General features: G+C 49.0%; 11 protein-coding genes across 11 annotated transcripts; 6 read left to right on the forward strand and 5 right to left on the reverse strand.

Annotated features, from left to right (window-relative positions):
• The first annotated feature begins 61 nt into the window (after window positions 1-61).
• Window positions 62-2,465, forward strand: V1508DRAFT_410267 (uncharacterized protein). Its single transcript, XM_066939291.1, has 2 exons — window positions 62-363; window positions 414-2,465. Exons 1-2 carry the CDS (start codon window positions 220-222, stop codon window positions 2,166-2,168), a joined length of 1,899 nt encoding a protein of 632 aa, XP_066798169.1. The 5' UTR covers window positions 62-219; the 3' UTR covers window positions 2,169-2,465.
• Window positions 2,306-3,357, reverse strand: V1508DRAFT_410269 (dephospho-CoA kinase-domain-containing protein). Its single transcript, XM_066939292.1, has one exon. It carries the CDS (start codon window positions 3,263-3,265, stop codon window positions 2,522-2,524), a length of 744 nt encoding a protein of 247 aa, XP_066798170.1. The 5' UTR covers window positions 3,266-3,357; the 3' UTR covers window positions 2,306-2,521.
• Window positions 3,358-3,545: 188 nt separating this feature from the next.
• V1508DRAFT_410271 (ras family-domain-containing protein) lies at window positions 3,546-5,280 on the forward strand. Its single transcript, XM_066939293.1, has 2 exons — window positions 3,546-3,794; window positions 4,333-5,280. Exons 1-2 carry the CDS (start codon window positions 3,737-3,739, stop codon window positions 4,881-4,883), a joined length of 609 nt encoding a protein of 202 aa, XP_066798171.1. The 5' UTR covers window positions 3,546-3,736; the 3' UTR covers window positions 4,884-5,280.
• Window positions 5,281-5,676: 396 nt separating this feature from the next.
• Window positions 5,677-7,041, reverse strand: V1508DRAFT_218016 (cyclin-domain-containing protein). Its single transcript, XM_066936256.1, has 2 exons — window positions 6,055-7,041; window positions 5,677-5,996 (listed from the first exon to the last, which is right to left on the reverse strand). Exons 1-2 carry the CDS (start codon window positions 6,937-6,939, stop codon window positions 5,814-5,816), a joined length of 1,068 nt encoding a protein of 355 aa, XP_066798172.1. The 5' UTR covers window positions 6,940-7,041; the 3' UTR covers window positions 5,677-5,813.
• Window positions 7,042-8,398: 1,357 nt separating this feature from the next.
• V1508DRAFT_402184 (uncharacterized protein) lies at window positions 8,399-9,490 on the forward strand (the record flags this gene model as incomplete). Its single annotated transcript, XM_066938466.1, has 1 exon — window positions 8,399-9,490. One exon carries the CDS (start codon window positions 8,399-8,401, stop codon window positions 9,488-9,490), a length of 1,092 nt encoding a protein of 363 aa, XP_066798173.1.
• A 1,710-nt stretch (window positions 9,491-11,200) lies between these two features.
• On the forward strand, window positions 11,201-12,832 carry V1508DRAFT_410280 (uncharacterized protein). Its single transcript, XM_066939294.1, has one exon. It carries the CDS (start codon window positions 11,279-11,281, stop codon window positions 12,440-12,442), a length of 1,164 nt encoding a protein of 387 aa, XP_066798174.1. The 5' UTR covers window positions 11,201-11,278; the 3' UTR covers window positions 12,443-12,832.
• Window positions 12,833-13,099: 267 nt separating this feature from the next.
• Window positions 13,100-16,284, reverse strand: V1508DRAFT_410281 (uncharacterized protein). Its single transcript, XM_066939295.1, has 3 exons — window positions 15,642-16,284; window positions 14,384-15,567; window positions 13,100-14,204 (listed from the first exon to the last, which is right to left on the reverse strand). The coding sequence occupies exons 1-3, from the start codon at window positions 15,796-15,798 to the stop codon at window positions 13,287-13,289; spliced, it is 2,259 nt and encodes a 752-aa protein (XP_066798175.1). The 5' UTR covers window positions 15,799-16,284; the 3' UTR covers window positions 13,100-13,286.
• A 267-nt stretch (window positions 16,285-16,551) lies between these two features.
• On the reverse strand, window positions 16,552-18,162 carry V1508DRAFT_410284 (fatty acid hydroxylase superfamily-domain-containing protein). Its single transcript, XM_066939296.1, has one exon. It carries the CDS (start codon window positions 17,818-17,820, stop codon window positions 16,909-16,911), a length of 912 nt encoding a protein of 303 aa, XP_066798176.1. The 5' UTR covers window positions 17,821-18,162; the 3' UTR covers window positions 16,552-16,908.
• A 355-nt stretch (window positions 18,163-18,517) lies between these two features.
• Window positions 18,518-19,122, forward strand: V1508DRAFT_402188 (translationally controlled tumor protein; the record flags this gene model as incomplete). Its single annotated transcript, XM_066938467.1, has 3 exons — window positions 18,518-18,748; window positions 18,819-18,973; window positions 19,038-19,122. 3 exons carry the CDS (start codon window positions 18,518-18,520, stop codon window positions 19,120-19,122), a joined length of 471 nt encoding a protein of 156 aa, XP_066798177.1.
• A 118-nt stretch (window positions 19,123-19,240) lies between these two features.
• V1508DRAFT_410288 (S-adenosyl-L-methionine-dependent methyltransferase) lies at window positions 19,241-20,620 on the reverse strand. Its single transcript, XM_066939297.1, has one exon. The coding sequence runs from the start codon at window positions 20,155-20,157 to the stop codon at window positions 19,306-19,308; it is 852 nt and encodes a 283-aa protein (XP_066798178.1). The 5' UTR covers window positions 20,158-20,620; the 3' UTR covers window positions 19,241-19,305.
• Window positions 20,621-22,186: 1,566 nt separating this feature from the next.
• On the forward strand, window positions 22,187-24,481 carry V1508DRAFT_380787 (major facilitator superfamily domain-containing protein). Its single transcript, XM_066937683.1, has 2 exons — window positions 22,187-23,056; window positions 23,112-24,481. Exons 1-2 carry the CDS (start codon window positions 22,584-22,586, stop codon window positions 24,292-24,294), a joined length of 1,656 nt encoding a protein of 551 aa, XP_066798179.1. The 5' UTR covers window positions 22,187-22,583; the 3' UTR covers window positions 24,295-24,481.
• The last annotated feature ends 1,279 nt before the right edge of the window (window positions 24,482-25,760 follow it).

The raw sequence follows: 25,760 nt of genomic DNA on the forward strand, positions 1-25,760 counted from the left end.
AGCGTCGGTATTTTGCGTTTGTACCCGATACCAACGTCAAACTCCCAACAGACTTGTTTGGTGCGGCAACCTGCTAGCTTGATACAGCAGTTAGTCCTCGCGACCTGTGATCCCGCGACCATATCTCCCTGCCCACAAATTCTTTTATGCATGTGAATACCTCTGGTGTCTGCTTTGTGCTGCGGAAGACGACTAGAACTGTTCGTTAAGACGACTTCAATGCCTACACTGGAACCGCTGGGAACATACCCTGTGAAAGTCTGCCAGAGTAAGGGCGTCGATCCAACTGATGCGCTTCCAAGAGAGTTGCTGTTGCGGATATTCAGCTACTTAAGCTCATTTGATCTACTTAAGCTCTCTGCGGTATGTTGTCGTCGTGTGGAAATACTGAATAACGAGGTAACATGGCGTAGGTATCTAGATCATGGTACGATATCTGCTACGACGGCTCGCTCTGGCATACGATCGATGCAACCCAATATTACACCCGTCTAAGTTCTGCACAGCTAACGCGACTGATAACTCGCTCGGGGAAGTACGTCAAGGATCTCAACTTGCGTGGGTGCATATACCTCGACATATTCGAATCACTCGGCATAGCAAAGTCGCTGTCAAACTTGCTCTTCATAAGTCTAGAAGGCAGCCGCAAATTCGACCACAATGCGCTCACCCAACTAATCAAAAATAATAGCTCCCTCACACACGCTGACTTCTCGAGTTTAATGACGCTTACCAACGCAAGCTGTTTTACAATTAGTTCGTCCTGCCCGAATTTAGTCTCGCTCGACGTGTCGTGGTGCCCATATTGTGACGCGAACGGACTGATTGATATTCTCCGGAGCTGCAAATATTTACGTGATTTGCGCATTTCCGGCTGCAAAGGGGTTGAAGACGAAACCTTTATGCGCCAACTCCACAATTCCGCAAGACATTTACGGCGCCTGTCGATGGCATCTTGCACGTCCTTGACGGACGAAAGCATCAGAGTGTTGGTAAGCGGCTCACGCGACAGGATACTCATTGATCCGGTCACGCGACGGCCACATATCTTGCCTACAAAGATCCAGTATCTCAATCTGTCTTACTGCATTCTTCTCACGTCCCAGACTTTGTCGGATCTGGCTTATGCTGTCCCGGACTTGTACGAATTCGAGTTGTCCGGTATCCCAGCCGTCCTCGACGATGGATTCAACGCTTTGATTCCAAGCACACCGAATTTGACGTACCTGGACTGTGAGGAATGCTCGCAGCTCTCAGATTCGACATTGAATGCGATCGCGAGAGGCGATTGCGGCAAGATGTTGCGGCACGGGCATTTTTCGTTTTGCGAGAATTTGACCGACGAAGGTGTCACTAATTTGTTAAAGTCATGTCCAGCACTTAAGAACTTGGAGTTGGATAATACGCGTGTGACGGACGAGGTTATTAACGTTGCCGTTCAAGTGACGAGAGAACGAGTCGGCAAGGTGCTCGACACATTGCAGAGGTTGGTCGATAGAGGCGAATATGGGGCTCCACAGGCAGAGGACTTAACAGGTGTGATTATGAGGCTGGCGACGTATGACTGCCCGAATTTGACGTGGCAGAGTACTCTTAGCGTTATGCGTCGTAACGAAGAGCGGGTGCTGTTCAATCGGCGGCCTATGGCATCGCGCAAGCGGCCGGCTCCATCGCAAGATTTGACTGACCCTCCCGAACATGCCCGGCTCTCTCAGGGCGACACAGTGCTCTTCCCGACCGGCTTCATTCAACTCAAATGCGCGTACGACCACCAAAAGATAATTGACGGGCATCTGCAATTTCTCCTGATGGGAGACTTTGACACCGCAATCCAGCTTGAACGCGAATTTGCAGAGTACTGCAGCGGTGACCCCGACCACGAGTTCCTACGGTATGCGCAGCTCGCCGTGCGCCCCAATCTGCTAGTCGGAAACTTGCCAGCGCTACTTAATCGCGGAGGAGACGGCTCCGCACTTGGGCAAAATAACAACGCGAGTAACAACTTTACGTTGGGCAACATTATGCGTTCCCGACGGCGTCATCGACGGGGCCCGATATTATCGCAGGTGTTGGACGCCCCTCCGGGTGACGATCCGGTTGGAATTGACGACGGCACGGTTTTGCATCATCGCCGACGAGGATCGTTCGCTGGATGCATTATTATGTGATAAATGTCTTGTCTTTATATGAATGATCTGAAATGATGATTGGGCTCTGCTTATCTTAGAAGTTTCGAATTTTTTTGTTAATAGTTTGTACATAAGTCATGTGGGATGATGTAGCATGAGTGGATGAAACAGGGTCAGGTACTATGGCGCTTCAGGGTTGATTGAGTGCAAGTTTGTTAATGTGAGGGTCTACCGGCGTCATATTAATCGATATCAAGGACTAGCTTTGATTGCATGGCTTTGTTTGAAATTATTTACTGTCAAATTTGTATGCGAAATCTATTATGCTTAATTATCGTTTCAATCTAACTCCCTCTATGCATTACCGGTAACGCCACGAATGCAATCATCAATCACGTCTTCTTTTCCCTCGCACCCGACGTTGAGAAATATCGTCGAATAAAACAAGCCAACGCCATCGCCAGACCGAGAGGAGGAATCCACTCGATCCACTTTGTCAACCAAGACGGTCGCACGGAGGCTATCGCTGCCGCCAGCTTCGTATGCAACTGATCCAAACCCCCATTATTCCACACGACCACATCGGCAAGCTGTGCTTTCTCTTCGATAGGCATCTGCGACGCGATTCGCTGCTCGACATCTTTCTCCGTCAACACATGGCCGTCCCGTTTCAAGAGCCGTTCGCGCTGAAGATCCGGCGCGCAGGCAACAACCATTGTAACGCCACAGAACAAGTCAAATTTAGCTTCGAAAAGCAAGGGAATATCCAAGACCACTATCTCCGCCCGCGAAACGAGCCAGTGATACACTAACTTCCGGAAGATTGCTCTTCGTACCTCGGGATGTATTATCGCGTTCAGCACTTTGCGCTCGGTCTCGTTGCCAAAAATATACCGCCCCAACACCGGCCTGTTCAGCTCTCTCTTGCCATACTCGTCCGGAGGCAAAAGCAGGTCGGGTATGTTCGGCGCAAAGTGCTCAACAATTTTGGCGTAGCCCGGGGTATCGGGGAGAACAACCTCGCGCGCGATCTTGTCGGCGTCTATGAGCGGGAGAGAATATGGTGGGGAGGACAAGATGGCTGCAACCGTGGATTTGCCTGTTGCGATTCCGCCTGTTAGGCCAAGGACTAGCATCTTCGATTTAGGACAACAATAGTCGTAATTAAATGGTACAATGCAATTGTATACTGCTACGGAGTAGCGGCTATCGCCCCCTTCGAGGAGGCGGAACGAGTGCTCCATTGAGGCGGTTGTCGTGTGGCCGTGCTTGTGTGGCTTTGCCGGTGCTGTCCAGTGACGCAGGATGACTGGGCTAGGGTTGAGTTTGATGGAGCAGCAGACACGCCGCCAGCGTTCTACCACGCAAGCACACAAGGGAAAGGGCTTAATCCGGATAGCCATCTCGCAATCCGACAAGCCCGTTGCTCTCCATACGGAACTGTCTAGCCAACCGCCCCGTCTGCATTCATTCCCGCACCGACCGCCTGTCATAGTTTCGTGGTTCCGGTAGAATACTTGCTGATACAGTGCCGTCGATATAGAGCGTTTTTGATTTTGTTTGCCATAGTAGTGTGCGTGGCGTTATAAGTTATAAGACGGATAGTCATGGCGAGTTCTCGAAACTACGATATTCTTATTAAGTTGCTATTGATTGGCGATTCCGGTACGTTGATTTTTCTGTGTCTTTGAATGCGTGCGGACAAGATGACGTTGTTGTCTATGAGCCATGAGCGGACTGTGAGGTGGTGGTGGTTGTGCGATGCTGGAGCGTCGTCATACTGGTCACATTCGGCTACCTTCAATTTCAGCTGGGTCGTAACTGTTCTGTATCAGCTTTGAATACTGCAATAAATTCCGCGATTCAAGTCGACTAATAGTGGAGCGGTACTGAATGGAAGTGATTGGCTAGCGTCAGCTATGTCCGCAGATCTTACTGGCAGTTTCACATGTTTCGCCTTCGCCCCTGACGATTGTGCGTGTGTTAATGGCCGTCAGGTCAACTACTCTGTGTCTGATTGTGAAGTGTGATAATATATGATTGTGGCAAGGGAAGAGGTATACTGTCAGTCCAATTACCACGTTGTATTTGGATGTATGTCTATGGCTCTACCATGCACAACCACCCGTCAGGTTCCGCAAATGCTCACTGCTCGATGTCTTGAATATCAATCGAACTGAACTAATCTAATCTAACCAACCAGGTGTCGGTAAATCATGCCTGCTTCTCCGCTTCAGTGAAGACTCATTCACACCATCATTCATCACAACCATCGGCATAGACTTCAAGATCCGAACGATCGACCTCGACGGCAAGCGCATTAAAATGCAAATCTGGGACACTGCGGGCCAAGAGCGATTCCGTACGATCACGACAGCATATTACCGCGGCGCGATGGGCATTCTACTCGTGTACGACGTCACAGACGAGAAATCGTTTAATAACATCCGCAACTGGTTCTCCAACGTCGAGCAGCATGCGTCTGAGGGCGTTAACAAGCTGTTGATCGGGAATAAGTGCGATTGGGAGGAAAAGCGCGCCGTGTCAACGGAGCAAGGCAAGGCCCTTGCCAACGAACTCGGAATCCCATTCATCGAGGCCAGCGCAAAGGCGAATATCAACGTCGAGGAGGCGTTTGTTTCGTTGGCTAGACAAATAAAGCAGCGTGTCGATCTGGCGTCGGAGCCGCAGCAGACTAATAACATCGATATCAGCAGCGGACAGAAATCCGCGGGCGGCGGAAAGTGCTGCTGACAAAATTATCTGTTAGCTTCCAACTTTACAGTTTGCAATGAAGCCGGTGGATGATGGTGCTTGTATGTATGTTTTTGCGGAGCGTAGGGACCATGGGTGGAGGTGTGCGTGTTGGATCGAAATGCATACGTAGTACATATCTATTTACTCCAATTCTTACAACGTCTCTCCATCGACCGTAAGTTTATGATATAGTGTAGTAAAGATGGCATGGCAAGGTTCTTATGTTTTATAATATTTCGTTTTATTTCTTTGTTACAGTGCGTTGTGTGTGTTTTTTTTGTGCGCCTTTGTTCCAACGTGCTTTTTTTGTCTTAACTAGTAGTATGAAAGATATCAGTACGTCATATGTTTAATTATATGAAAAGTCGACACTTCGACGTCTTTGACACGACAACTTAAATATTGATTGGGAACTTGCCACTATTAATTACAACTAATAATATACGCAACATAAACGTCATAATCGTACAAATACAAGCAGTCAAATCTATACTCAACAGGCCATAGCAATAATTAAAACTCAAAGAATAAACAAAAAAATCACGAAACATATAAAGATACTGAGAAATATATATATAAAAGAAAGAAGCACTGGGGACATCTGCAAGACCATGTATACTGTATATCACACGAAATAAAGAAGAACGGCCCATGTCGTATAGATAACGTGGAGAGTGCACTGATGGAACTAAAGAGATACTGGAGAGGAGTACAACAGAGACAACTGACAAGGAACGACTTAAACTTCATGAATCTGTTGCCGTTGCTCTTATATTTCACACTTCAAACACCATCCACTAATGCAGAACCCGTAATTTTGACAAATCGCAATTTACACTGTCATATCCGACCAAAGACCAACCAACGTAAAATTACATATATAAAACCCAAAATCCAGGATGTCATGAGAGGACAAGAGGGAGTCGTTTAGGTTACTGAGGTTCCATGTTGTTCTGGTTTGTTGTGTGAAGGAACTTCTCTGTCCCAGAATTGGAGTAAAAGGTCGCCGTAACGTTGTAATTCCTCCAACGGAATGGCGAGTCGGAAATCACTTAGCAGCAAAAACTGTAGCTCAAGATGATTTAATTCCTCCAGTGGCAAACCCCCGACCTAACCAGAAGTCAGTCCTGTACTTGCAAGTTCACAGAAATTATAATTATGCAATCACCTTTGCATAACGGGAATTCTTGTAGAATACATCAGAGAAAAATTTGCTGGCAACTGTGACCCCGGCAATGATAAGACGATGAATATTATAACTATCCATTACAAACACGTCTTGTGGTGGTAGTAGTGGTGGTGGTGGTGGAGACGGCGACACGAACTGTTGCTGCGCAAACGGTGATTGTTGTGGCTGTCCTGAATAGGTAGGTGAATCGCGCGGGATGGGATGATGCCCATGCGGCGGAGTGCACGAAAATGACGACGGCGTCGCCGGAATTGCAGACGGTATTCCCACGACAGGCTGTGTCCGGTAATCTGGCTGTAGTTGTTCCAGTGGCTGTTGATGTTGTTGCAGTCGTGGTGGTGCCAGTAGTGTGTACTCGCTGAACTCGCCTGCGTTTGCGCGCTTTGATATCCGGTCGAAATACACGAGCAGTGACAAAAACACCTCATTCGTGGCCGGACAGTACTTCAATATTCGCATTAAGTATGATTGTAGAGATATTGCTGGGACATTGCGTCCATGGAATGCGAGCACACTGGATGCTAGACCTCTTGCTCTGCCGTCATGCGAGTGGTGGTGATGGTGATGGGACATGTAGAGTGCGTCATTTGCCTCTATGATCCGTTGCAGAAGCGCCGATATCATGACGAGTACGTCTGAAACCGGGTGATTTAATATGTCGAGGTGTGGCGGATCCGAGGCTGGGGAAGTGAGTGTCGACGATGTGTGGGACGAGTTCGACGGCGACGATTGCTCCACTCCCGTCACGCCCGCAACGGAAGATCCCGTGATGGACCGACTAACAGAGGAAGATATCGTGGACGTGTGATACTGTAGAGGAGGCTGTTGGTTGGGAGCGACCGGCCCGCCGGGATAGTCGGTCATGGTTCTTTTTTTGCGCGCGAAGGTCGACTTCGAGGCCGCGGAGTCACGACGGGCCGGAGGGACGGGAGATCACGATAGTAGCGACAGAGATGCAGCAGAGCGAGGTCCGACAGACGAATCGACCTGTCTTTGACGTGGATTTAGTCCGGCAGCGAGTTGGCGGACGCACGGCAGGCGGTGTGCCCGTCGATTAGATACAGGCGCTCAACCTGCGAAGCATCCGGTATGTGCTGCTGTCGGCAGTTTGGTGAGATCGCGAAATGCAACAAGTAGACGGAGTGCCGGACAGCGGGCAGACCGAGATGAGGAGCGACGACGAGGATGCGCGGCGCCCGGTGTGGTTGTGATTACTTTGACGTCGAGTCGCAGTCTACGCATAGCATTAACAATTGGGAGGCCCGTGATTGCAGCGTGGGTACGGTGGTTGGTAAGGAGCTTCTGCCACATCGTTCTCACAGTCACGGCGTAGAAGACATCAGTGACTGTACCCGCATACTCATAATTTCAGGCTCATCGCCACACCAAATTTATTAGCTAACACAAACCTACTTTGTCCTCAAAAACTCATGTACATTTGAACATGAAAGTCGCATCTTTCTCAAGTCAAAGGCATATTAATTGACCGAAACAGTTGGACACATAATAATAATAATAACATGGTCTGGCAAAGTTCATTTGTAATTTTTTAACATTTGTCGCGATGTCAGCATGATTGATTAATGTTTAAGCCGGTATAACTTTATGTCTCCGAGCTCCGGCGAATGAGATCAGCTGCAGTTTGCCAGTATAGCATTCATTCAAGCAGGTGTGGGTGCGGGTAAATTCATAATTTATATCGGCTGCTCTCTCCCGCTACTCTATTGTAGTCTCCCTGGTCGATCGCGTGAAGAAATGAAGATAAGAATAAATACTCATTCAGGAGTCGATAGCCATGGACGAAGGATGCTGTGCCGCTGCCAGCCGTGCCGAAGTAAGCATCTCTACTGGCGAAAGAGCAAACTGGGTTTAACGACGGACACAAGCTATATTGATCCACATATTAAATGTGCCAACCAACACTAGGGATTCAAGCCAAATTCCGTTTGTGAATAATGAATTTGAGGGTTAGAGTCGAACTAATTTTTGCCTTACAGTGTGGTCCACAAGACATGCGTTATTGTGGATTTGTTACGTCGGGTGGTTAGTAAACCTGGTTCGTCTTCTCAACTCGGTTCTCGATCTGCGCTGTCCGTGACTAGATGTACGCCTACAATACTTCACAACCTGAGGGTCTCGTAGCAATCCCCTCTCTGTGCCTCATAGAGAACCCTTGCCCTCAGCGGAAGTCATATCAATCGAGTTCGCACCCGTTCGCCCATCACCACTTTTGCGAACGTTTCTCACACCAGCTACCATAATAGCATCGCAACACCTCCACCAAAACAACAGCTTTGACCCTGAATACTGTTCACACGCACGGATGGATGAGTCGAAGCTTCTTATTCAGACGCACACGCTGCCTGGTACGATCACGCAGGTGACGGAGTATATCTACCCATGCTCGGGCTGCAAGTCTCGTGTGACGCGGACAAGCATGGCGGACCTGCTTGCGGCATTCACATCCGTGTCCGACGGCCAGTTCATGCGGTCCTGCCAGCGGTGTCGCGCAAAGGGTATTCAGAATCGGAAGCGCAGACGCGAGGAGAGCACCGCAGATGGACAAGCCGGGGGCAGTCATGTGAATGGCGATGAAGACGAGGAGGAAGATACTACTGGACAGGGACAGATGGACTTCGAGGCAAAGTGCGGGACGTACGAGGAGTTCTGCGACGCGCTTAAGGCGTTCATGGTGCAGCACGATGAGCATCCGGAGTTCGATCCTGAGAGTACACCCTCGCGGTTCAGAATCACGATCTCGGCGAGCGCAATCATGCCGCGGTCACCGACGTGTCCAGCGCGGACGGTGGATGCCATCGTAAGGGATACGGCCGAGTCGCAAAAAATTGCAGCGCTAATGATCAGGGACTCAATGTTCGATTGCATGGGGTACTTCTTCCAGTTGCGGAAAGGTGGACGACCCCATCCGGATGGCGGCAAGTACAACTTTTCGTGCTCGCGCGCGGAGGAACGCAAGGGTGCGTATGATCGCACAAAGCGCATGCGCGATGGCGGCGTTCGTCAACGTCGAACCAAAGCTCGCGAGTTTTTCAGATGCGAAGGGCGAGTGATGATGTGTTTCTCGAAGACAAACGCGTGGGTGACGATAGCATATGGACACAAGCGACATATCGAGACGCCGAAGATCCACGACAAGAAGGAGAAGCAGAAAGAGACGGCGCCGTCGCCGGCCGGCGTGCACAATGTCGCCCAGAGTATTCAGAGAAACCCCCATCTTGATGCGACAGGACCGTCGCAGATCGATCCGGCGCTGATGGATCCGACCGAGGCACTCGCCCATGCTGCGCATTTACATCACCAGGTGCATTCGCATCCACACGCGCCGGCTGGAGCGGTATATCAGCAGGATCATTTCCCAGATCACGGTGGAATCTCGTTGCACACCGTTGGATGAGCCGACCGATATTCGATTGTACGATTAGGTTTTATGGCGTTGTATTTGTATTGTTTGGTCCATGTTTGGTTGTATTTTTTTGTATGAATGTGTGTGTATTAAGAGGTAGTTGGAGGGGATTATGTTCTTTGGTAATAGGTACATGACGCAATACAGTTGGACAGTTCTGGCTAACAGCCGACGACTCCTGGCGTTGTGGCTCAGTCTGATGATTTAGTTGTCTCTCACGTTGCTTGCCGCATGGAAATTGAGATTGTGGCCGATGACTCGGAGAGTGCTGAGTCTCGACTTAATTAATTGAGTGTTTAAGTTTGTCAGGTATCTCCGAAAATTATATAATCTGGGGCAATATCAATCTATTTCATCAGCCGCAATGGACATATGACATATATAATATAGTAGTTATAAGTAATATAATTACGCTTTTTATTATATATATATGTGTCTAGGACGACAACGACGTTGTCAGCGCCTTCCCACTCTGCGGGTATCAGCGGCTACCGGCGGGAGTCCCGACATTGAATTTTGATTTCCAGATTCACATGCGTGGCCGGGCAATAAATCATCCACGATCATCACACACTTTTGAGTCTGACGAGCGTTAAAGAATCTGAGTCGCTGTGGCTGGCAAAGCTAGAAAGTATATAGATAGTTTCAGTAGGTAAAATTTACTGGTATTCATGAGCATACCTAGAGGGGGGTGAATGGCACGGGGAACGTGACTGATTGCCTTTCCCGGTCGCGAATACGCGAAGAGTTTACGGGGCACACAGATGACAGTTATAGATGCGTGCCGTAAAAGAAAACCTATTGCATTTAATTTCAAGAATTCAGAGCATTCTTCCTTTCCATGTCAATCGCATTGTGTTGCTGGATGGGCGGACAAGGGAATTGCTGCCATGATCTATGCTGATAGCTACGGCTGCGCAGGGAAGGGTATTAGTCTCTCCGTACTTTTCTCTAAGGCGAGAATAAGAACGCTGGTTCCTTAGAGCAAACTGACAGACGCACACTTTAACATGTGTGATCGCCTATAGTAGTTGCTTTAAGCGGGGTGGCGTTTGGCCTCAGCGCACTTTAGAATGGATGGATAATTTCGTAGTGAGACGGGGGGGACTCAAACCCACGACGGTAACACCAAACGCGCGGGTGTGGAGGAGCCGCAGCGACAACGCCACTGACGCAAGTTGGCTGGCTGTCTCGCGGACCAGCTCGTTCACCATGTTAACAGATTCGGCTTTCTGCGCGCTTGTCGTCTCTGTCCCGGGACTCACTTTGTCGCTCTCCTACTGCGCAAAACGCACTTCTTGGCTGGAATAGTCTGCTGACTTCCAACTCGATGTGATTGGCCGACTGGCGACTGGCGCAGTGAGTAGCCGCACGCGAGCCCGATTCGGCAAGACAACTGCCACTACAGCTTATCAGAGTGATGGCCACGATGGCGGTGCACGCGTGCTATCGATTACACTGTGCCAAGATAGCATGCCAGTTGCGGCACATTCGCGGCAACGTTGGTGGCATGGCGATAATGCGCGGCCTGTGGTTGGCTGGCGCCACAGAAAGTGCGCGGCGGTGGCAAGGCCCACTGTGGCGGAGCTGAAGGCGACTCAGAGCGCGCAGAGTCAATTCATTCACGTGGCGGTGCGAAGTGGCTGGTGACACACGCCGTCGGCACGGCGAGCGCCGCCTTCTTTCCTTCCTTGTCGACCGCGGTCCTCTTCTTCATGCCCCCGTCGTCCGCTTTGCTCGTCCATCGCCCATTCGCCTCGACTTAACTTGCGGACCGCAATGGTGGCTCTCGCGTCGGCTGTGCAACCAAACGACCCTGGCCTCTACTCCCGCTACCAGTTCCAAGTTCAGCAGTCTGCATACCAAACTTCTGGCTCAACGTATTCGTCTCCTCAGCTGAACTACTCTGCCGGTCTGCGCTCGCCCACACTCTCCACGCACCCGTCCTCTACCAGCATCATGAGCTCGGCAGGCAATATCAGCTCCTCGGCTATGACCGCTCCGCGCCAGATCTCACCGTCGTCCTCGACGTCGTCCGCATCGTCCATCTTGACGACGTCTCCGACTCAGATCTCTACCTCGCCCACGTCGACGAGGTCTTTCATCACCCCTCCGCCGCCGCCTCCCCCGCACCTGCGATCACTCAAGAAGCCAATGTACCGTCCAGCAGTATTGCGTTACGGCACATCCCTCAAGGTCAATGGCGAGGACTGGTCGCAGCAGCTCTTCTGGGGCCAGATTCCGGCGGTCACGGCCCCACCAAGACGAAATCACTGGATCCCAGATGACAACGTGAATGACTGCCAGACCTGCCACAAGACCTTCACATTCTGGGACAGGCGTCACCACTGCCGAAGGTGCGGCCACATCTTCTGCGCCGCGCACTCGTCTCATTTATTGCGCTTGGATCAAAACTGCAATTTCCACCCCAGCGGCACGCTGAGTAGGACTTGCGACTCGTGTGCGACAGCTTTCAGCAGGAATGTTATTGAAGCCCTGAATTCACAGGGTGCGACCGCCGGTACTTCGGCATCCGTTGCCGCGCTGGATAACATCAATCGCATTACGAATATGGTCCGAAATTCGTCCGGCGGGAGACTTCCATTCGACGACGTGTCCGACGACGAATCTGACCGCAGCAGCAGCAACGTTTCGACCCCCACAGTTATGGGTCCCTCCTCGTCCGGGTCATCGTACTTCTATGGCTCCGGCGCTACAACGCCAGAAGTCCTCGAGGGCCTTCCCGCTCCATTCCAGCCCCACGATGTCCTTGCTGACTCATCACCACAGCTTTCCCGACAAATCCAGCTCCACGTACAACAGCAGCTCGGAGGTGGTGGGCTCACGATCCCACAACAGCAGAAGAATGATATGCCACTCGGCACACCGTCTGAACGGACCGGAAGCTACGTTCCGACCGATTGGAATTGGTCCACCTTTTAGACTTCCCTTTTTATTGTCCCACATGTTTGGTTAGCACGCATAGGCGCTGGTGGTGTTATTTTTTATGTGACTTTTAATCTTCTTTATGAACGTTACTGTAATATTACACATGATCAGAACGATAGATTGTTTGATATGCTTGGACAGTTGTCGGTGTATGGATATTTTCGGCTCACATCTTTTTTTAATTTCTGTTTTAATTTCTGTTTTGGATATTACTTTATATAGTGATATTACATGATATTACTAATTAGTCTATTTCTCGGTGGAGTTTAATACATTGCACGTTAGTTGTGTTTAATAATATGTGATTTATGGAGTCATTTGGACGATTCGGTTGTATTTGTATGACGGAATAGTGGAGGTAAATACTAATATATGTGGAACTACTACTTCAATTTCCAGCCCTTGTTGTCCATTTGCGGTGGATTGTGTAGGCAGAGACTCAGATTGCTCCGCAGGAATAAGTGGTTTCAATGCTCCTACGTAATCGCGTCAGGCGGTAGATCTATCCGTAGCCCCGTTGCAGACAGAGATCGTGAGTTCGTGACAGCACAGAGTCGCAAACCATATGGTCTGATATGCCTGCACTGGGCGGCGACAAACGCGACTCTCGTTCGCCCATGCGCGTTCTACCGATATCAGATTTTTAGATCTCACGTTGAATGATGATGATAGTGCACCGTGACTATTATATTTGTAGGTGCAACAGATGTCAATATCATAGAATATGCATCTAACAACTCAACACCAAATGTTCCAGAATTTAAACTCCCAACTCATTTTGCCAGCAGACATCAAATACACAAATTTTCTATATACCTCCATCTCAATATCCGATCAATCACGGCCACGACGTGTCCAACTCGCCAGCCCATTCCTTCCAGAACGGTCGATATGCGGCAACGCTGCCGTCCGTCATCTCACTAAACACATAGCTTCCTTGCTGCACACTCCTCACTCCGCCCACGTTCTGCTCCAACACAGTAACAACAATTGGCGCTGCGGAATGCACAGCGACAATTACGGCAGTATGATCTGGGGCACCAACGTATTTCTCCTCTACTCTCCGCCCAGATGGACCCGATGACCTAAACCGCGCACTGTTGAACTGCAATATATCGCCCCGTCGCAGCATCTCTTCGTCTCCGCTCCTGGCTCCGGTAGCGGGATTAGAAGACCAAATCTCAACGCCGTGAATGAAGCCACAACTCTCCATCGCACCGCTGGCTTTTAAGGACTCATTGGCGACCGTCCAGCATTCACCGTTGCCAATTTGTCGTCCGATATTCGCTTCCACGAACTTGGCAACGTTCTCGCCGAACGAGGTTGCCGCAGCGTCCAAATCACTCGCACTTGGCCGTCCCGGCGGGGGGAAGTCAACCCTCTGTGCGGACACGTTATTATCGTCATATCTGTCCACCTCAATTCTAAACTTTGTCCGAGACAAGTCCGGGAATCGGACGGACAACATAATGGTCTTCGTGTTGCCGGCGATAGCGATCGTGGAAGCGTACGTCCGGCCGGACAAGAATGCCGGCAACTGCAGCAACTTCATCGGGTTATTGCCCATCGCGTACCATTTCTTGTCCAGTTCAAGGTCGACTTGTGGCGGTGTCCATTGCGTCTGAGCCGGCTGTTGGGTAACAACTGCCGACCTCGCTGCGGCAGGTGGTTTGGGTGTCGATATCGGACCCGACATTAGTCCAGACGGTTTGGCAAGCACATTTGCTCTGTCAGGCGGTCCACTCCGTGTCTCGGTCTACAAATACAATCGAAGACAATAGGTTAACCTTCATGTTCAAATTTCTAACATCAAAAAATTGCAACCGACGCCATGTCCACGTACAACAAGTCAATTATACAAAACAAAATTACAGTCCCATACACCCGCCCCCTCTCATACCTTCATAATAAAAGAAGCTAGTGGTAGTTCCTTACATTGTTATTCATATTACTCTCCGCAATTCCATTTTCGGGAAACGCGCCAGGGAAGGAGGATTGCCCGACGACAGGTGACGTAGGTGAGCCTCTCAGCGCAGGGTTTTTCGGCTTAGGAGGTGGCGGCGGAGCCTTTTTGCCGACAACAGATGTGCTTTGGGTATGTCTGTGGCCAGACGGCGCACGTTGCCCGATCAATGGTGGCGCAGGCGATGCCGACGAGAGACCGGCCCGAGCGCGAGATATTTCGGACGCGAAGTTAGGATACCTCGGCGTTGGCTGGGAAATTGGCGGAGGAGATACAGACGGCGAGCGGCCATCAGCTACGGACTGCGAGTATCCATGGCCACGGACAAATGGCTGCGTAGGCTGTTGATAGGACGGTGTCTCGGGCTGAGACTGGTACGACGGCGTCACGGTCGGCTGTTGGTATACGGGAGCCGGGGGTTGCTGCGGCGACTGATACGCTGGCGCTTGTTGTGGTGGTTGATAAGCAGGCTGCTGCTGTGGTGGTCGATATGCGGGCTGCTGCTGTTGTGGTGGTTGATTTGCAGGCTGCTGCTGTGGTTGTTGATAAGTAGACTGCTGCTGTGGTGGTCGATAGGCGGGCTGCTGCTGTTGCTGTGGTGGTTGATTTGAAGGCTGCTGGAACAGAGGCGTCGACCCATTGCGGGGTGGTAACGATGGCATTGGTCCGCGTTGCGGTAGTGGAGGTGACTGCGCCGATGGTGTCGGATGCGCCGGGGGTTGATAGGTCTGCTGAGGCGGCTGATAGTTCGGTGATTGGTATGCCTGCTGGGGCGGCGGAGACTGATATGTCTGCTGGGATTGCTGATATGCCGGCTGCTGGTACGTCGGCTGCGCAAGCTGAGCAGCAGCAGGTTGCTGATATGCCGCCTGTCCTGGGACATGGCCCGGCTGCTGGTACTGTGGTTGTCCCTGAGTCTGATACGGCGGTGTCTGACCAGGCTGCCAAGTTTGCCTCAAATGTTGTTGCTGCTGCTGACGCTGCTCGTCTTGCTGTTTCCTTTCCAACGCCGGCTGGTAAAGGTACGCGTATTCTGGCGCAATTACTGCCGACCCAGCATCTGGATGAAACTCGCGATGCTTGGGCGGGGGCGGGAACAACTTTGCGTCAGTCAATTCAGAGACCGGCTTCGACGGCACTCGGGCTGAAGCATCATCTAACGCGTCACGTTAGCATTCGCCACATAATTCTTCCATTAACATTACAAAGTTGAGAAAAAAATAAACGTACAGTTACTCGACGAAGCGGACGATCCGCCAAACTTCCCCAGGCCAAAACTCTTTGGTACCATGCTCGACGATCTCCCGGACGACGACGAAGATGACGACGCACCAGTAGCAGCCTTTTCCGGGTGCCACCCATTTTTCATAATATCTGCAAATCCCATCTTAATCGCTTACTACTTATGGTTGTAGTCCGAATATGAATGGTAGTGAGATGCGGATGACGTTTGAGAACAAAGATCCACTTGTTGAGGTAAGTAATAGCAACTTAATCGGCACTTGTGCAAAGTGATCGACGCGCGAGAAATTCAGTGTCAGGGAAATATGTCCGCAATTAATCTGTTTGATGTGTTCTAATAAACAGATAGTAAACCGTCGAATCCAAGAAAAGCGAGTCTGTTGCGCGAGTAAGTGTGTTGGAGGGGTAAGGCGCGGGCAGTGCAAGCAAGGCACGGCAGGAGCAGCGGCTCTGTTCACGCTCCTGCTGTCGAACTTTGTGCGTGTTTTAACGGCTCGTGGCGTACAGACAAAGCTAAACCTGAGCCTGCATTTTTGGAAGGCACGCAATGATCTGCCGTCGCAGGTCATAAATACCATCTACACAATCTGAACGGCGATGACGAACAGGAAACATCCCGCGTATCGTGCCTGATTCGCGAGTCATCAAGAGTAGTGCTCGATTTTCGCGTAATATAGTCACTGTTCGACGGGATTTGCTTCGCGTGAGGGGTTCGTACGTGAGGTTCCAAATCACTGTGTGTGATCAGCAACTGGCCCTGCGTCTGAAAGGTATTCGTTTCAGGCTTGAGAATTTAGGATACAGCCGTCGCTAACAATGCCAAGGCAGTGCAGCTGCGGTAAGTTTGTCCGATATATGTCGGAGCGCGTTTACACCGTATTCAGTACATAATTGTTGACACCCTCATACAGGAAATTTCTGTATTATTGATTATGTATCAAAAAAAACCACAAAATGAGCAATAACACCAACCAAAGCATCCAATTATTATAATAATCCCTATCACACATCGGACATACCCCGTCAATAAGGCGAGCCATGTCATTATAGAAACAGAAAAAAAGTAAAGACAAAAGCCCACTATTTGTACAGTATGCATGCAAATTATAATGATAGTTTGTATTTAAAGCCCATTTTGATCCATCTTATTATTACCTTCTTGTTTTTCATTCAATGCCACTCCACGTGACTTAGCCACCTTGCCGAGTACCTTTCTGTCGATACTATGAATCGTGCACCTGCCATTGTCTTGCAATTACTGCTCCTTCTTCTCAACCTCGCCCTTTTCTGTAACAGCAGCATCGCGCGCATTCCGGTTACCCTTGTACTGTGTTCCCAACCACTTATCCCAAACAATGAAAAACGGCTGCGAGAAGTTCGTCTTGATACCAAACTGCTGGTGATGAATATCGTGATACGCGGCATTATTCTGGAAAATAATTTGCAACGGGTCGAAAGGGAGCGCGTATCCGCAGTGGTCGTCGACCGTCTTGAGAGTTGAGAACGAAAAGAATAAAAGCGACTCGCGAATGGTAAGACCGCACAGCTTGAACGCAAGACCAGCGCCGAGAGTGTCCATTAGCAGGCCCTCGAACGGGTGATTATACAACGCGCCAAACGCATAAGGAACATATAGCCTGTGGTGGCGCGAATGGAATGTCCGGTACAGATACTTGTAATTGTGCATGGCGCGGTGAAGGAAGTATTGCCATGTGTCGAGAACAAAGAACGCGGCAATAATCTTCATGATGCTAAATCCGTAGTAATACAAGAAGGACACGACGGGCAGTGACAAATATGGAAGCTTGTGTGCGAGCACCCAGATGTCGCGGGCCTCCATGCCAACGTAATCTGGCGGGTCATAATATGTCAGCACAATGCCAGTAATAGTCTGGATTAATTGCTGGAGCAGGACATCGCGAATGACCTCAAGAACAGTGACTTTATTGCGCAACGAGACTTCTTCAGGGGGATGTATCCTGTATTTCGGGAGTAAGTCAAGCGTGTCAATGACGTGGAAGAAGATCGAGACGCCCCAGTAAATAACGATCGTGAGAATCAGCGATAAATACTTGTCACTGACAAATGGAAGCAGCGGCTCACGCTCGCGCATCTCGAACGATGGCGGAGGAGCCGACAAAAACGCATCTGCTGTACTGTAATTCATTGTACACTTGGTCTGCGAGTCCCAGTGGCGGGGTGGTGATTGAGATGGCACGGTAAATGGGAGCAAGATCCGAGGCTGTATATTTTTGAACAGTGAAGTTGGAGAGAAATGCTTATTCCGGCTCGCGCTCTCAGCTCTCTCCTGTTATGCCCTACATGTAGCAAGTTGTGGTGTCGCGGCGGCGACCAGTCGCCGACCATTGCTTCTAGCCCTCCAAAGCGAAATATTCTATTGTCAGGAGACATCTGAGCCACGTGAAGTCGTGTTGGCTTTCCTATTCTGGGTACCTATTAGTAGTCACATACTGAACACTATCGAATATGAATCTGGCCTATTTTCCCCATAACAAGATCGATGACGAGACATAAACGAGCCCTAAGCCTTTTAAAGCACTGATCCAGGGCTAGGTAAGAGTCTCTTATAGGGTTGGGGTTATGAAATCAGAATTACGTCCAGCAAAAACTAAAAAGAGGCTAACAGATTTTTTCAGTTACCTTTATTTCATCCCCCCATCTCTTCTTATTCGGCATATATTTCGTGCAAAACCAAAATGCTGCTGTACAAGGTTTGTTTATATAATAATGATTTTTATGTGAGAATACTTACTGACTTCTAGTAGGATACTATTTCCGGCGACGAGGTACATCGCTTCCAAGACAATACCTGGCGTAGAACAATTTGATGCTAATGCGAATAGATGATCTCGGACGCTTATGACCTCAAGCTCGTTGACGGCGTTGTGTACGAGGTTGACTGCCAGATGGTTCAAGTTAAGCAGGGTGCTGACATTGATATCGGCGCCAACCCTTCTGCGGAGGAAGGCGACGAAGGTGTTGAGGACGGTGTCGAGACTGTTAATAATATTGTCTACTCTTTCCGATTGTCTCCGACCAGCTTTGACAAGAAGAGCTTTTTGACATACATTAAGGTATGTCACATCGTTTGCGATCGCGGTGGGAAGTTGAGACAATTATCAAGCGATGTACTGATGATTCCAGGGCTACATGAAGGCTGTCAAGAATAAGCTCGCTGAGACATCTCCCGACGATGTTACTACTTTCGAGAAGGGTGCCCAAGCTTATGTCAAGAAAGTTGTTGCGAACTTTAAGGACTATGAGTTCTACACCGGCGAGTCTATGGACCCTGAGGGAATGTACGTATTTTTTCATCGAGTCACTCGCGTATTTAATAGAGTTGAAGGTTAACTAAGTCAATAGGATCGTTCTCTTGAACTACCGAGAGGATGGTACCACCCCATATGTCGTCTTCTGGAAGCATGGTTTGAAAGAGGAAAAGTTCTAAACGTTTTACTCTATTTGTTGCGTCTGCGGGTTGTCAGTTTTAGTCCTTGGTTAGTTGATTCTACATGTAACATGCTAAGTTTGAGGAGCGCTGTACTTGCAGCTTAACAGATTCCGTCGTACTCCATTTCTATTTTGACAGCTAACACCTACTCATTTATCTATTGGCGTCTTTTGCAGTGAGCTACTGTTTTGTAGCCTTAAACCGACATCTGACATAACCAGCCACCCATTTTCCTTCACGTTCAAGCCAATCCGCACCTCTTAGCAATTCAACTGCTTCTGTAATACATGCGTCTTTCTCTTCCTCGTTCAGCCCCTCCCAAAACGTGAACCCAAACGTATCAATCCAACCCTTCATACCAATGTCCCCGTTATTCAAGGTCGTGGGCCGATACTCTCGCTCCAACAACTCAATCTTGAATCCGGCTGCTTTTAACCACTCCTCGATCTCATCGTTTGTAGCAAAATACCACGGCCATAATTTCTCTTTAATCTCAGCATATGTCTTCACCACTCCCTTTTTCGCCCACGCGCTCTTGACGACGGATACTAACGCGACAAGGATCTCACCAATATTGCCGTGTCCACCACACTCGACTACGAATTCCCCTCCCTGCGGCAAAATGTCATAAACGTCCTGGAACGCCTTCGCCCTTGCTTCGTTTGACGGGAGACTACCAAAGATCCAGTGGTACGCCGCGTTAGAAAAGACTTTATTATATTTCCCTACCGGGACCAGCTCTTTGACTTCTGTGCCCCCGTCGATTATTTCGGTGGTCACGTTGGCGATCTTGCCTTCTGTGACACGAGCTCTCGCGTATTCAACCATATGTGGGGAACCATCTGTGCAATGAACACTCGCGGCCTGACTTGCAATTGCGATTGACAGAATGCCGTCGCCAGCACCGAGGTCGAGAATGTGGTCGGCTGAAGTTGGTGCAAGGAGGGATACGACGCGCGAGGTGAGTACTGGTACAAAGGATGCGTGCGTCACGTAGTTATTCGGAGACCACTGTTCGCTTGTACTAACCATATTGATGCCTCGGTTGTAAGGAGCGAATGTTGTTATCGGAAGTGATGAGACGTGCAGGAGGATCTCGCCGTCTATTTGTTTCTCCGTTGGCCCTTTTAATGACAGGTTTTGAAGGTCCTGGGATGTGGTTTTGATCGATATGACTCACCCGGATCACAATATCGCTGTGCGAACTGGACGAAGTTGCTTCGGGTTTGTATTGGTGCAGATAATGGTTGGGGAATATTGGAGTGAGTCTCGAAGTGCGATATCACATGCCCGATATCGGCATTGATCTCGGGATCGCGGGAGCGCCGATATCGGCGACTGATAACATATGCTCACGCTTATATGACAATATTTCTGGGCAGAGGGCTGCAGAACAGCGAATCCACAATTTGTAAACTATAATAAGACAAGCTCACGGTTCGGAGTATAGGGGCTTATCTGACAACAAGAACCCCTTACGTGGTGTATAATTAAGCGATATCGCGAAGTGGTCGCATCTCGAGTCTCTAGCGCCATACCGGCGGTGACACATGGCTAAATGTATTTCAATCGGACATGGCGTAAAGCGATACAGTTGCTGTCTGATGTCTGATATCTGGCGAAATGATATCGAATAGCTTGTTGTCAGCAACAGTCGAGGAAGAATTCTATTGTATTTGAGAGAATTCATCAGCAATATCTGAAGCTGAGTTGAACACAATTAACACGTCCGCCTGCAATTACGCGAGCCACCTGTTTGAGGCCACAAATAATTGACTGAGGAGAAATCCAATGACAGTGACCATTTTCGGACTAACAGCACGTTGCCACGGAAGCGCGCCATAGTTGAAGGTAGCGCAAGGTTCTTCGGTAGTCAAGGGAAACCTATCCAGTAGAGATTCCCGGTCATTCTACTTTCCTCAATTTACCTGGCAATGACCTGTGAGTTTACTTCTACATTTGGGAACAAGTTACTGGACTCGAAAGCCTCTGTGTTCATGCAGATTCAGGCTTTAAAAATTGGCTCAGTAGAATGAATACTCCGCTGTAGAGTAATTAGTGCGATGGCGACCATGTACAGTATTTTACCCTCACTACTATTCAGCACTGAAGCCTTCTTTTGTGGACTGCGGATAAGTCAATTGGTCTCCCACTAGATGAAAGGTTCGATGGCCGGAAGCAATAAGCATCAAGTCTCTAGGCGTCACTGCTTGCTTGAAGGATCCTTGTGGATCAATGTCTCGATGATCTCATTATATTAGTGGCGGCGAGGCAGATTGTTATGATTATTCCTTGGAAGTCCCCAAGATGTTGCCTACATTTTCCAAGCGGTTCCTCGCGTCGTGTCGACTTGGTGTCCGAGACTAAGCTGAAGGTGCTCACTTTGAATTTGAGTCCTTTGACCAGCTCCCCATTATTACTTTCGTTGATTGAGTCCTTGCATATCGAATGAGGCTAACTGGTCAGTTGGTGCGATCGTTAGATTCTCAACGCACCCCATGCGCTTTGATGGTTGGATCCACTAGGAGTATATGGGATGGACCCCAAATTTGACAGTGACCTGCAATTCGCCAATTAAGCGGCGTTGTCGCACAAGTCGTCGACTTTATATTCTCGTTGAGAAGTCGGTAAACTTAAGTGATTCGTTAATTAGGGCCGGTAGTGTGCAATGACGAACCAGAAACATTAATTGCTTGGTACTGCTGTGACGGAGTAATAATTGCTAGATACATTGAGATTGCAGTGTACGGCTCAAGTGCGATATCAGGCACTTACGACGAAAGGATGACGACGAAGGGCCAGACCTTCCCAAGAAGCGCTGCAGGAAACGCGCGAGAAGTTTCCACTTCATGGATAGAGTAAAATATTGATACCGGATGATATGTCCGACTTTTACATCGACCCTAACGCGATGGAACAGGTTCAGGCCGGGCTTTCTAGTGTCAGCCCGCTGCGAACTATCATCATCGTGCACGATGACGAATTGCTGGCGCCGGCTACTTCACTGCACGGGCCAACTTATGAGGCAGCGGCGCCCCTAATGTCGTATGACGACATTCACGTAATAATCCGTCCTAATTTTTACTAACAGGCCGATCGGACAAACTACAATAAGCATAACAGTTAGGATGATGCACTGTTCTCAAACAAAGGGCCTGCTTACGCCGATTCTTCATTAGTCGGCGTTAACTTGGGCCGTAAGTTTCCCCGATTACAAATTTCTTCTCCGTTCTCCTTAGACAACGTCCTCTACTCTACATCGCTGTTCTCACCAAAGTATGACTGCCAGACTCATCAATCCGGGTCCGTGCTCTTTGCTGCTGACTGATTTTTTAAAGAGTTTTCCATCTGTGGTTCTCTAGTTTTCTGAAGGCATTTAAATACATCTACCATGTCTCTGCTGTACTTGAGTTCGTCTGTCCTCAAGTCACTCACCGCACACATCTTAACCAAAGACCATGTTGGACATCATCCGAGCAAGTTTCGGCGGAGATATCATCCACCTTCTCTCTGGCGGTCGTCTACTGCAGTATCCTGACCAGCAACCAGGATTCGTCATACCATACTCGTTGGGTGTCAAAGACGATGTCGTTCCATTATCCGCTATAAATAACAATGACCAGGAAGCAGCGATGAAGCTGGCTGAGGAGAAACTTGAATCTGAGAGCGGTTCTCTTGACTCAGTAGCAGCAACCATAAGTCCCGACTACGTCATCGACTGGTACGGTCCTGACGACCCAGAGAATCCTCGCAATTGGTCAGATAGGAAAAAGCTTTTCATTCTCGCCGAAATCTGCATTCTTACGTTTTCGGTTTACGTCGGATCGGCTATGTACACACCTGGTCTTGAGCAGATCATGGCAGAATTTCAAGTGAACAACGTCGTGGCGCTTCTTCCTCTTGCGGTCTATGTAGCTGCGTATGGTATTGGGTAAGTAAGATTCTACGATTTGCTCATTATTGGCTGCGTGCTAAATATTTAATAGACCCATGATTTTTGCTCCACTTTCCGAGGCACCTATAGTCGGCCGAAACTGGATCTACATCCCATCTTTGCTTTTGTTTGTGGTCCTTCAAGTCCCGACGGCGCTAGTGAATAACATTGGCGGATTCATTGTAGTTCGTATGATCACTGGTCTCGTGGCATCTCCACCTCTGGCCAACGGCGGTGCGTCAATTGGTGATGTCATCAGTATGAAGAATTTGTCGTATGGTTTGGCGATGTGGTCCGTCTCTGCTGTCATGGGTCCCGTTATGGGACCTTTCCTAGGAAGCATTTTTGCTCAGATCAAAGGCTGGCGTTGGACGTTCTGGTGCCTTTCATGGATTGCTGGGCTAGCGTTTGTCGTCCTTGCTTTCTTTCTTCCCGAGACTTCAGAAGCTACTATTCTTCAGCGCCGTGCTCGTCGGCTCCGAAAATTGACGGGTAACGAGAATTACAGGACAAAGGCCGAGCGGGAATATGCCAATCTGACGTTGCGCGAGTTTGCTTATGAATCTTTCGTTCGTCCGTTCATAATCACTTTCAAGGAGCCGGGCGTGTTCTTTCTCAACAGCTACACGGCACTCATCTACGCAGTGATGTATTCCTGGTTCGAGGCCTTCCCGCTTGTCTTTATTGGTGTTCATCACTTCAATCTTATCGAGATGGGTTTATCTTATTTCGGAATCCTGATTGGTTGCGCAGTAGCCGCGACAGCGTTCTGCGCTACGATGTACTTCTACGTAGCGCCGCGACTGCACAACGGAGCACCTCCAGAAACGATCTTCCAGGTTGCACTTTTCGCTGCTCCGATTTTGCCAGTGTCGTTGTTGATGTTCGGGTGGTCTTCGACGTCCTCGGTGCACTGGATCGTTCCGATCATCGGCAGTGGTCTCTTTTTGTCGGGCGGATACACGATCTTCCAGGTTGTGTTCAACTATCTCGGAATGTCATACCCACGATTCCTGGCCTCAGTGTTTGCTGGCAACGATTTATTCCGATCTTGCTTCGCGGCGGCATTCCCCTTATTTGCAAAAGCTATGTTTGTTAATCTTGGAGGACAGCGGTTTCCGGTTGCTTGGGGCTCGACGTTGCTGGCAAGTATTTCGTTGTTGATGGTGCTGATCCCGATTGTGTTGTTAGTACTCGGGCGTCGTTTGAGATCGCGGTCGAAGTATGCTAATTAATTTATGATGATTGTGACGCGACGCAACAACTTATAGATTTACTATTTAGCATGGTGATTTGCATTGTTGGTAACGGGAGCATGGTTATATAGGATTTGGAGTTGTTATTGCTCTTTTTAATTAATTTCTAGATTCGTGAAATAGATAAAACTATCTACCCTACTTTGATTGCGTCATTCTATCGTGAGATAATATCCATCTTAAACTTTACTTTGCAATGGCAAACGCGTCATTAATGCTCTTTGATTTTGATTGGACGAGGCTTAAGTGACAATAGAGTGTAAAAACCATTAGTAATCTCCAGAAGCATCCCGGTTGCGAACATTTATCGTCGACATACAAGTCTGCGAGACGTCTTAAACGGCCGGCACGTTTTTGGACATTCAAAAATTTGATTTTCTCCGTCCGTAAGACACGAATTTTGTCGGCCGTTTAAGATGTGGGCGCGAGAGAAACGGCGCAGAATGGAACACAGTAACAGCGCACCGCCCCAGCCGCACACGTACTCTTGATATCGCCATGGACCCGGTCTCTGCGACGAGCGTCAACTTGACTTCAAGAATACGTCGTCGTAACCCGGACGGAATGACCACCAGTCGATAATGCCAGTTTGCAATTGCCCTAAATCTGTGAGGTCTTGCAAGTGATGCTAGTGACATGTTTCTGAACCATTGTCGACGATTCTGCAGGTTCCAACTACAGATTCGGTGTCTGCATGCCTTTCAATTTCAAGCCTTTCCTAACTTGATCGAAATGACAATCCTGTCACAACACAAAAAGACGTGTCATATCTTGCGGCCCAACATTCGCCACGTGCATCATATCAGCTCTTATCCAAAGCGGTATCGTAAGCTTAAGCGCGTCTGACTGACGTAGAAGGGTCTGGACACTTGCACGTGTGTAATCGACTGGGCAGGCGCAATGACAAATAGCAATTGTCCCAAACATCACGAGGGGTATCAAGTATCACGTCACTGCACATGTAAGCCCCTACTGACAGTAGGTGTGGCATATATGCAGGGGCTGGATCTGGAGCGCCTGTGAAGTCAGCCAATAGTGGAAAAGAGGCACTTCCCATTCACGCCAACAGTTTCGGCCCGGAGACTAAGGACAGTATTAAGAATGTTCAGTACGTCGTTGTGATATAATTCTTCATATTACCGCTTCAACAGAGCATTGTTTGCTTACCGTAACCTTCCGAATTCATGACGGTCGATTTACTTCCTTATTATGACATTTAAGTCACTTTGGCTACGCAGCAACTCTTTCGTCATGTCACGTTCTGAGCATCAGCGTTCTTAGCATGACAAGATAGCGCGAAGGCAGTGTCAAGCCAGACCACTGTACGATTTGTGTGTACGTAACCAAGGTTTAGTGAACAGTCATTAATTTGCTAGATCAGCTCGATAAGGTTTCACTCTTTCACATGCCCGGCTTAAATTGCATTCAGTTCTCGCAGCTAGTGA

This window comes from Lipomyces doorenjongii, assembly GCF_038497915.1.
Source record: "Lipomyces doorenjongii strain NRRL Y-27504 unplaced genomic scaffold V1508scaffold_5, whole genome shotgun sequence".
NCBI classification, from domain to species: domain Eukaryota; kingdom Fungi; phylum Ascomycota; class Lipomycetes; order Lipomycetales; family Lipomycetaceae; genus Lipomyces; species Lipomyces doorenjongii.

Excerpts from the sequence above, each read along its gene's own strand:
- V1508DRAFT_410267 (XM_066939291.1), top strand. The coding sequence starts at position 220 with ATGCCTACACTGGAACCGCTGGGAACATACCCTGTGAAAGTCTGCCAG. Across the intron at positions 364-413 it reads ATCTACTTAAGCTCTCTGCG|GTATCTAGATCATGGTACGA; the intron begins GTATGTTGTCGT and ends AACATGGCGTAG.
- V1508DRAFT_410281 (XM_066939295.1), bottom strand. The coding sequence starts at position 15,798 with ATGGGATTTGCAGATATTATGAAAAATGGGTGGCACCCGGAAAAGGCT. Across the intron at positions 15,568-15,641 it reads GTCCGCTTCGTCGAGTAACT|ATGATGCTTCAGCCCGAGTG; the intron begins GTACGTTTATTT and ends GTGACGCGTTAG. Across the intron at positions 14,205-14,383 it reads AGAGTAATATGAATAACAAT|ACCGAGACACGGAGTGGACC; the intron begins GTAAGGAACTAC and ends TTGTATTTGTAG.
- V1508DRAFT_410284 (XM_066939296.1), bottom strand. The coding sequence starts at position 17,820 with ATGAATTACAGTACAGCAGATGCGTTTTTGTCGGCTCCTCCGCCATCG.
- V1508DRAFT_410269 (XM_066939292.1), bottom strand. The coding sequence starts at position 3,265 with ATGCTAGTCCTTGGCCTAACAGGCGGAATCGCAACAGGCAAATCCACG.
- V1508DRAFT_380787 (XM_066937683.1), top strand. The coding sequence starts at position 22,584 with ATGTTGGACATCATCCGAGCAAGTTTCGGCGGAGATATCATCCACCTT. Across the intron at positions 23,057-23,111 it reads GTAGCTGCGTATGGTATTGG|ACCCATGATTTTTGCTCCAC; the intron begins GTAAGTAAGATT and ends AATATTTAATAG.
- V1508DRAFT_218016 (XM_066936256.1), bottom strand. The coding sequence starts at position 6,939 with ATGACCGACTATCCCGGCGGGCCGGTCGCTCCCAACCAACAGCCTCCT. Across the intron at positions 5,997-6,054 it reads AGAATTCCCGTTATGCAAAG|GTCGGGGGTTTGCCACTGGA; the intron begins GTGATTGCATAA and ends ACTTCTGGTTAG.
- V1508DRAFT_410280 (XM_066939294.1), top strand. The coding sequence starts at position 11,279 with ATGGTGGCTCTCGCGTCGGCTGTGCAACCAAACGACCCTGGCCTCTAC.
- V1508DRAFT_410288 (XM_066939297.1), bottom strand. The coding sequence starts at position 20,157 with ATGGTTAGTACAAGCGAACAGTGGTCTCCGAATAACTACGTGACGCAC.
- V1508DRAFT_410271 (XM_066939293.1), top strand. The coding sequence starts at position 3,737 with ATGGCGAGTTCTCGAAACTACGATATTCTTATTAAGTTGCTATTGATT. Across the intron at positions 3,795-4,332 it reads GCTATTGATTGGCGATTCCG|GTGTCGGTAAATCATGCCTG; the intron begins GTACGTTGATTT and ends CTAACCAACCAG.